Raw genomic sequence first — 10,181 nt, 5'->3', positions numbered from 1 at the left:
GTAGTGGCTTCCGAACAGCGCCTCGTCTGCTACCCAGTCATTTTAGAACAGTCATCCCATTTAAGGCTACACTGCCATCTAGTGGCAAAATAACTTCCAAACATAAAATAACAAAACATTGTATAATTTACAAAGAAAGGACTGGATAACACAATTTACTCTTACATTCACTGTACTTTGTTAGACTTTACATTCAAACTAAAATCAGATAAAATAGCATGTGTGTTCTTTGCACTCGGCCTACATTTCCCATGACCAGAAGGGCTGTCTGTGCGCGCAGATTCTTTGCACAGCTCCTGCGCGTTCAATTTCACTGATCTGTAAACAACTGGGATGGGACCAACACGTGCTATGTGGTCTGTACTTATATGTTTGGGTGATGCTGCTGCGAACGTGTGCATCTGCTGAATAGTATGTTGCTTATGCATTTAACCTTGGTTTTATTTTGGCTTAAAGGAGACGCAACAAAGTGGTAACGCGACATGGCCCGTGCAAATAGTTAGGTTTACTATAGCTTTAAGAATGCAAAAATAGTGTCTGGTTCTTTAAAAATGGATATTGGTTTATTATTATAGTAGGAATTAAGGAAAGTTTTTATTATTGATCAATAACGCTTATAATTTGCGGACTAGGCCCGAATTCTGTGAATTATGTCACAGTCGGATTACGGCCTTTAGCTAGCAATCCAAGCGTTTTGATCGATGTGATATCAAATGTAATCATTTGTTTACTGTCAGTACAGTATCAGAGAAAGTAATAAATACGTTCCGGGAAAAAAGGGTAAGAACCGGGAACACGCGGTGATGGAGCCGCAAATCACCCAAATAGGTGAAAACAATAAAAGGGATGAGCCCGAGGATGACAAGGCCACGGTACAATCCCCGACCTCGAGTGCAGCGGTCACCCCGCGCAGGACTTCGAGAGGCCGAGGAGTTGGCCGGAAGAAGGGGGTTTCTCCTTCGCCGTGTACGAATGGAGCAACACCAGGCACTCCGAGTTCTGGACGAGTGCTACGGGACCGGTCTACACGAACACTACCAGCTTGGTTGCAGAGCGAGAAGAGTGACCATGCAGAAGAATCGAACCCTGACAAAGCCGTAAACCGCCGGAGGAAGGCTGCCTGTCCACGATCCAGGAAAAATGCCTCCTCCGCAGCTTCAACAGAGAGTACCGGAGAGGTCGGGGATGACAGTAGTCAAGCTCATGAGTACGTTCGTATACGCCTTTAGTACACCATAAATTGCAATATAGCAGTGTCCTCTGCAATAAACGTAACATCTTTACATGCCTGTGTTAAATTGTTAGCCAGCCAAATTTGCTTGTCAACATTTTACGGTCATAAAACCGGTTGTATGCACAGCTGCTAATTGTATACCCTGACATGTACGTATTCCAGCACAGTTCCTTTAAAAAGGGAGGAGGAAGAGGGAGGGGTAATACCTGGTTTTAATGTCTAATGTTCTTTACCTGTCCTCTCATTCCCGGTGTGAGCGGTTTTGTCAAGTTGCAATTTGTATGTAAGCAGTCTTGAATGACAGCAACTCATGATTATGTCATATTGTACATAGCTAGATTAACATAAAGTCAGCCGGGAAGTTATCACTATTTTGATAACTCTTTCTCCGCAGCTCAGGGCACCCAAGGAAACCCACCGATGTTCAAGGTAGGTGACCACCTTCATACATTGCCTGATAAACTAGACAGAGATATGTGGCTACAGTAACAAGACTAGTAAGACACACCTTGAATTAATATTCCAATTCAAAGGTGTGTATGATGGCACTCACTTTGCCCTTTCCAGTCCACCCCCACTCACAGAATGCTCAGACGCGTGCCAAGGCCCCTTCTACCCGGGGTACCAGGGGGTCCGCCAAGCCTGTGTGCAAAAGTGAGCCTGGCACTGTCAACCCAACCGGTAGGCACACCAACCAGCTAAATTGTGTTGGGGATTTAACTGAGTGGGCTAAGAACGTCTTTGGTTGCATGGACACCTGGGATTCAACTCTGTGGGGGTTGGGTCATTCCCGAGACAGAGGGGAATGTGTCATCCTGAAAAAGCCCAATCAAATTGTGCTTGTTGTATTGGCATTGTGTGATAATGTTGTTGTTTTTTTTCCCAGTGGAGGTGGAAGCAAAGGTAGTTGCAAAGAAGACAGTTAGGATGTGAGTATACACATGCATTCCAAATCCAATTTTATTAGTCACATGCGCCGAATACAGCAGGTATAGATGGACCTTACAGTGAAGTGCTTACTTACGAGCCCCTAACCAACAATGCTGTTAAAAAAAATACGGATAAGAAATTAAATTAAAGAGCAGCAGTAAAATAACAATAGCGAGACTAGTTTCAGGGGGGTACCGGTACAGAGTGGTTGGTTGAGGTGAATAAACGAACAGCATTCTTACTCATCTCATGGCTGGAAGGCTGTGTGTGTGTGTGTGTGTGTGTGTGTGTGTGTGTGTGTGTGTGTGTGTGTGTGTCGAAATAGGCTTGGGTCTGTCTCTGTGCTGCCGTAGTAACACGGACTCCTCTCGCCTCAGTGAGAAAAAAGAGGAGAATGAGGAAGATGTTCTCTTGGGAGGAGAAGAAGAGTCTCCTTTCCAAGATGACCCTAAAGACTTCAGCTTCCAGCCACAGTCTCAGAGGTAATGTTGGCAAGACAGCAGTGTGTGTGGATCAGTATAGGCAATAATCAATGGTCCACATACAGTTGAAGTTGGAAGTTTTACATACATCTTTGCCAAATACATTTAAACTCAGTTTTTCACAATTCCTGACATTTAATCCAAGTAAAGAATTCCCTGTCTTAGATCAGTTAGGATCACCACTTTATTTTAAGAATGTGAAATGTCAGAAAAATAGTTGCGAGAATTATTTCAGCTTTTATTTCTTTCATCACATTCCCAGTGAGTCGGAAGTTTACATACACTCAATTAGTATTTGGTAGCATTGCCTTTAAATTGTTTAACTTGGGTCAAACGTTTCGGGTAGCCTTCCACAAGCTTCCCACAATGAGTTGGGTGAATTTTGGCCCATTCCTCCTGACAGAGCTGGTGTAACTGAGTCAGGTTTGTAGGCACATGCTTTTTCAGTTCTGCCCACAAATGTTCTATAGGATTGAGGTCAGGGCTTTGTGATGGCCACTCCAATACCTTGACTTTTTTGTCCTTAAGCCATTTTGCCACAACTTTGGAAGTATGCTTGGGGTCATTGTCCATTTGGAAGGCCCATTTGCGACCAAGCTTTAACTTCCTGACTGATGTCTTGAGATGTTGCTTCAATATAGCCACATAATTTTCCATCTTCATGATGCCATCTATTTTGTGAAGTGCACCAGTCCCTCCTGCAGCAAAGCACCCCCACAACATGATGCTGCCACCCACGTGCTTCATGGTTGGGATGGTGTTCTTCGGCTTGCAGGCGCCCCCCCTTTGTCCTCCAAACATAACGATGGTCATTATGGCCAAACAGTTCTATTGTTGTTTCATCAGACCAGAGGACATTTCTTCAAAAAGTACAATCTTTGTCCCCATGTGGAGTTGCAAACCGTAGTCTGGCTTTTTTATGGCAGTTTTTGAACAGTGGCTTCTTCCTTGTTGAGCAGCCTTTCGGGTTAGGTTCGATTTAGGACTCGTTTTACTGTGGATATAGATACTTTTGAACCTGTTTTCGTGTCTTCTTCCTGAGCGGTATGGCGGTTGCATGGTCTCATGGAGTTTATACTTGCGTACTTTTGTTTGTACAGATGAATGTGATACCTTCAGGCATTTGGAAATTGCTCCCAAGTATGAACCAGACTTGTAGAGGTCTACCATTTTTCTTCTGATGTCTTGGCTGATTTCTTTAGATTTCCCCATGATGTCAAGGCAAAGAGGCACTGAGTTTGAAGGTAGACCTTGAAATACATCCACAGGTACACCTCCAATTGACTCAAATTATATAAATTAGCCTATCAGAAGCTTCTAAAGCCATGACATCATTTTCTGGGATTTTCCAAACTGTTTAAAGGCACAGTCAATTTAGTGTACGTAAACTTCTGACCCACTGGAACTGTGATACAGTGAATTAATTATAAGTTTAAATAATCTGTCTGGAAACAATTGTTGGAAAAGTTACTTGTGTCATGCACAAAGAAGATGTCCAAACCGACTTGCCAAAACCTATAGTTTGTTAACAAGAAATTTGTGGAGTGATTGAAACACTTATGTTGGAGTCATTAAAACTAGTTTATGTAAACTTCCGACTTCAACTGTACATGTTTAGCAAGTGGAGGTGTGGTAGGATCTGTGTGTACGGCTATGCGTTTGAGCACTGTGCTTGTGTTACAGTGGGGAAATCAGCAGTGATGATGACATTCCCTTCAGAGATGACCTCAACGACCAGAGCTACAACCCGGAGGCTGAGACTACTAGGTGTGTGTGTGTGTCGTAATGCTTTCCCTTTAGGGATTGTGTGCAAGTGTGTGTGTGCATGTCAGCTCCAACAGTATTATTCCCTTTGTGTGAATCGGTATGGATATAAATGTTTGTGTGCGTTTTACCCATGTGACCTCTCTGTTGACCTTCCAAATGGATCCTCCGTCTCTTAGGGATGCCCCCAAACCGCGGCGCAAACCCCCTCCGAGACAGAAAGAGAAAAAAGGGAGGGAGCCAGGAATCAAGATAGAGGGCACAGACGTGAAGCTGGAGAACGAGTTCGGAGAGGGGGATTTGCCCAGAAAGTATGTCCCCCCTCCCCGATTCTCCAACCTTCTCCCAAAGTGTGCACCTGCACTCTCTCCATCATGTATTTAAAAGCATTGGAAGCGGCTGGCGTTTCCACCATTGTTAAATCCGTAACGGAGAGTGTGCAATTTCAGACTTCAAAGGAAGGGTGTGCAAGGGTAGACTTCTGTCACTTTGGGAATTGGATCTGGCATTGGTTTGGTCTCTTGATTTCACTCCTTGCTTGAATAGAGTTCTCCAACTTCTTGTATTCTCTCTATTTCCCTCAGGAGAGGCAGGCGAAGGAAAGATGATAAAAGTCCCCGGCTCCCGAAAAGAAGGTAAACTTGACATTACTGTTTAACTGCAACAATACTCTTTATTTTCTTTACAGTCAACTAACAAAACATTAGTGAAATCATATGTATAAAGCTGAACCCTCACCTCTGACATACATGATGATTGACAGTTGTCATGTCACACCCCCACAGGAAGAAGCCACCGGTGCAGTACGTGCGCTGTGAGATGGAGGGGTGTGGCACAGTCCTGGCTCACCCTCGCTACCTGCAGGTCTGCCATAGCAACTGTAGTGGTCGCCATAGCGACGACAAAGCTCACAAGCTATTCTGAGATTGAGTTGTGCATGAACAGGGTTGGGGTCGATTTCAATTCAGAATTTTTTTTCAATGCATGCAATTGAATTTCAATTTCACTTCCTGAATTAGCTGTTGAAATGGAATTGACCCCAACGTAGGTGAATAGTATTAAGCTTTTTTCCCCATCCTTCATCTCTCTCGCTGACTCTCTTTTTCCTGTAATTCCCAGCACCACATTAAGTACCAGCACCTTTTGAAGAAGAAGTTTGTATGTCCTCACCCATCCTGCGGAAGACTCTTCAGGCTGCAGAAACAGCTACTTCGCCATGCCAAGCACCACACCGGTAAACACACACACACACACGTAGAGATCCACATACAGACACACTGAATGCTAACTATCCTCACTTAACATTTACATGCACACACAAGTACAGTATACATGCAATCACAGAAGCAGTGCTTGACCTGTTATTGTTTTCTGTGATGAGCTACTGCTAACTCTCTCTGCTCCCCCTCTCAGACCAGAGGGACTACATCTGCGAGTTCTGCGCCCGCGCCTTCAAGAGCTCCCACAACCTGGCTGTGCACCGCATGATCCACACCGGAGAGAAACCACTGCAGTGAGTTTCCATCTCCAACCTCGTTTATTTGTTTGCCTGGTTGTTAATTCATTCCATCCATTTATTTAAATGTTGCACCTGTCTGTACCTTCACCCCCCCTTTCTCTTTTACGTTCTACATCACTCCCTCTCACTTCCTGTAGATGTGAGATCTGTGGCTTCACCTGCCGCCAGAAGGCCTCCCTCAACTGGCACATGAAGAAGCACGACGCTGATGCCACCTACCAGTTCTCCTGCTCCATCTGTAACAAGAAGTTTGAGAAGAAGGACAGCGTGGTGGCCCACAAGGCCAAGAGCCACCCGGAGGTGCTCATCGCAGAGGCCCTGGCGGCCAACGCAGGGGCCCTCATCACTACCCCTGCCTCCCTGCTGGAGGCCTCGGGAGTGGGTTGTGTCGGGAACCAGGGGGAGCTGGTACGACTGGAGCCCGCCCAGCAGGTGACCCAAGTGGGTGAACAAATGACCCACATGGGGCAACAGGTAGCTCAGATGGGTCAGGTGAGCCACCAGGTGGTAGTAGTGAGTCAGGACCAGGGCCACGCCATGCAGATGCCCCTGACCATCGCCCTGTCCCCCATCGACCCCCCGTCGCCCTCCGACACCCAGCAGCAGCAGACCCACCACACCCTCCAGCTCCAGATGCCCCTTCATTTTGTTCAGCAGGTGGCGGCCACTTCCCCACAGCAGCAGCAGTCGCAGCAGCAGCAGGCCCAGATGCAGCAACTGGCCCTTCATTCCGGCTCGGTAGTGACCCAGCAGCATCAGCCCCAGCAGCTCCAGCAAATGACCCTGCAGTCTTATCAGCAGCAGAATCAGCAGCCACAGATTCTCCACATGACCTTCCAGACCGTCGACGGGTCACAGACACATCTACAGCAGATCCCCTTGTTAGCCACCCCCCAGCAACTCCAAACCCTCCAGAGTAGCTCCCATATTTCTACTGCCAACTTCCCTCTCTTGGCCCAGGTCCAACTTCAACCTCCGCCCCAAACTCAGGACATCCAGCTTCAGGACCCAACCACTGTGGGTTGTAGCGAAAGCTACACTCTGGACGATTCTGTTCTCTCTGCCTCCTCTCCTTCCGCTAACACCCTTCAACAGTGTGAGACTGTAGGGGAGGGAGAGGTCGTTTGGGAAGGGGGCGGAGAGGGGGACGGAGTGGCGGAGGGGGATGTTTTGACCGATGCCACAGAAGTGCACATGCAACATGTACTTATCTAGAGTAGTCGGTGTGTGGGGGGGGGGGGCTAGCCTGGAAATTCAAACTGAATTCAGCTGTTTCACTTTACGATCACTAATTAGGAAAGTGAAACAACATAAGGTGATTCAGTCTGGATTTCGAGGTTAGGGGAAACTGGGAAAGACAGAAAAAAAATGAGAGTCTAGCGATGTCCCTCCTAATGTATTGTGGCACCATTTGAAATATATAGGATCACAGAAATATGTATTTATAGTCACTTTTGGTAGCTTTTTAGATCTACCCGCATCAGGGCAGTTGTGTGTGTGAGTTGTTGCCTTTGTACATAAAGTGATGTAGCCATCTATACCCATCAACTGGCCTTCTGTGTTTGTGTGTTTAGCATTTATCAGAAGAGGCTGGTGGGAGGAGCTATAGGAGGACTGGCTCATTGCAATGGCTGGAGTGGAATCGATGGAACCGAGTCAAACACGTTCCCATGTTTAGTGTGTTTGTCTCCGTTCCATAGTTTCCATTCCAGCCATTACAATGAGCCCCTCCTCCCACCATCCTCATGATACTAGTATCACAACACGTACGGTCCTCAATTTTCCATTGCAAACAAAGAAACAAAACTGTCTGCTTTCGGTTCTAACAGTAGGGCCTAGATTCTATCAGATCTGCCCTAGCCATCGCCCTTATAGTGGTGGTTTTGGAGGTGGAACTACGTTAGAGCTGTTCAATGTACAAGCGGCTTACGCCGTTATACCTAGAGTTGACATTGGCTGCACGGAATCACATCGAAATAAATCCCCATGCAGCCTTGTTTACAAGTTAGAAAACACTGGAATGTGAGATGGTAGCCTTATCTAGCCTAAACCTTGATTTAGGTTGATTGGAAATCATTCAACGAAAGGAGGATTTCTGAGTGTCATTATTTCTATATAGCCTACACTTTCTCATTCTGAACATCTAATGCGAGTGGGATGGGTGTGTGCTTACTGATTTGACAGCTCTAACGCAGTTATACCTCCAACGCCGCCAAAACATCAGCTAAGCGGGTGTTCGCGATCACTTGATCTGATTGAATCAGGCCTATAGATCGGGCATGCATCGGCAAAGCCTGGGCAGAGGAACTCGCTCAGAGACGGACAGTTTGTGGGCAATGTTTACAGAGGTCATGGAAATCACATTCAAAGTAAATGCTGCATATGTCGGCTCAATCGGAATTGACATCAATGTCAACCGCTTTCGGATCTTCCACAGTCCACTCCATATTTTATCCTGGCTTAATCCGTCCACAGTAATCCAACTAAATATACATTTTATTGCAAAAACATCAAATGATGGAAAAATATTTATTTCAGATGTAGATCCTTCTACATTATCTTACAAATTGTCAATATAAAAGGGAAATTATCAAGTTGATATTTAATAGTACGATAGCTATCCCCAGCTTCTGAGCAGCACAACATGTAGAGGAATGTTCAAGCAGGCCTGCCCTCTTGTGGCCACATTGTGTATGGCATGTACAAGATTTCAGGAAAATCTTGCTTCAGCTACAAGGAATTGTGTCAAGTACATGGTAAGTTATTTGAATCTCAGTTTCTGTGTCCGGTGTCAACCAGTGGTAAAAAAAAAAAAAAAAAACTTGCCCTGTGGGCCCCCGGGATAAGGGTTAAAGGACACTAAGCTTCATCTGCTCATAGGTCAGTTGGTGTCCTCTACCTTCCTGTAGAGATCCTCCTCTTCAACCACTAGTTCCTCAGGGCCGTAGTCATGCTGGTGAGCACTGGTGCCCTTTGTCCACACGCTGCTCCTCACTGCACGACACAGCTCAGGTTCACAACAGAGTAAATAACAATCTAAAACATTGAATATAAATAAGTAAGCAGAATAAACATAGGTGATACTGGCAAGCTCAGTGTGCAGGTTTATCTTTTAAATCAATAATGAAACAAAATTGCATCACCCGCTTTCCACAATCCACTGGAGCTGGTAGGTTTGATCTATATTAGGTGACTTACTTGGCCGTGTGTCTGAGTGAGGATCAGGACACAGTAGTTCTATTGTCTGTCTCAATCGCCGTATTTAATTCATGTTGATAAAAAGTCAACTTAAAAAAAAAAAAAGTGTTACTGACCTTTGACCTTTGTGTGTTGAAGCGCTTCTGCACCTCCCTGTTTTCTCTGGACTCCTTGGCGCCCAGGCTAACTCAACACTGTCTACACTACTAGTACATTTACATGTGATATTTTTGTCATTTAGCAGACGCTCTTATCAAGAGCAACTTACGACCAATGCAGAGTGCTAGGAGTCAGTCAGCCAAGGTGCCCTAGTAAGTTAAAAAACACGCCCTTGATTATTGTTGTTACTGTTGTTTCTTGTGACAATCTTGATATTTGTTTATGTTGTTGTTGATATGGCCATTGTTTCAGGTAGCTGGGCTATAGAAAGAAACTGACTCCACTTAGTCACTGGCATTTGCTATGGCATGAACCATCTTTGACTGATGAGAGCATAGCCGCTAGATAGATGACCTCTGATAGACGTTGACATAACGCAACAGATATGATTAGTTATAAATGTACATACCTGGTTGACGCACCACCATATTCCCCCTTTGCTCCTCCTGTCCCTCCTCTTCTTCATCAATGAAGAACCCTCCTCAAGAGTCTGTTTTTTGTGACTAGCCGAGGTGCCACCCCCCTCTCCTGCCAATAGTCCGCTAGCCAGTCGGGCTTGCCTCAGCATCAGAGCCCGCTGTCTGTTCCGTTCGATCTTGGCTTTCATTGCAGTTTTTGGCTGGAGAAGCATCAATCGCCGGTGTGTGGGGCTAAAAATAGATCCATCCCAAAAAGCAGGAGCTGAGTGTGTGTGCTTACATTGTGACTGATGCCGGAGTGTGTTGCAACTGATCAAAAAAAGTAACCCTGTGCTGCCTCTCCTTTCAATCTTTCTCTAATCAAGCAAAACCGTTTAAATGAATGATTATATTTTCCTAAACTTGATCCATAACTTTATTGGTATCTCCAGTTCCTATGTCCATGTATCATTAAGTGATCACAAACACAAATAACA

General features: G+C 45.4%; 1 protein-coding gene across 1 annotated transcript; it reads left to right on the top strand.

Moving 5' to 3' along the window:
- The first annotated feature begins 430 nt into the window (after positions 1-430).
- Positions 431-7,477, top strand: LOC139418828 (E3 ubiquitin-protein ligase ZFP91-like). Its single transcript, XM_071168558.1, has 12 exons — positions 431-1,207; positions 1,629-1,663; positions 1,802-1,915; positions 2,121-2,163; positions 2,542-2,646; positions 4,330-4,413; positions 4,590-4,721; positions 4,995-5,045; positions 5,196-5,274; positions 5,530-5,644; positions 5,824-5,923; positions 6,067-7,477. The coding sequence occupies exons 1-12, from the start codon at positions 804-806 to the stop codon at positions 7,142-7,144; spliced, it is 2,340 nt and encodes a 779-aa protein (XP_071024659.1). The 5' UTR covers positions 431-803; the 3' UTR covers positions 7,145-7,477.
- The last annotated feature ends 2,704 nt before the right edge of the window (positions 7,478-10,181 follow it).

Source organism: Oncorhynchus clarkii, chromosome 10 (genome assembly GCF_045791955.1).
Source record: "Oncorhynchus clarkii lewisi isolate Uvic-CL-2024 chromosome 10, UVic_Ocla_1.0, whole genome shotgun sequence".
Taxonomy (NCBI): domain Eukaryota; kingdom Metazoa; phylum Chordata; class Actinopteri; order Salmoniformes; family Salmonidae; genus Oncorhynchus; species Oncorhynchus clarkii.
Note: the sequence above shows the minus strand (reverse complement) of the source record. Positions and strands in the feature narration are given on the sequence as shown.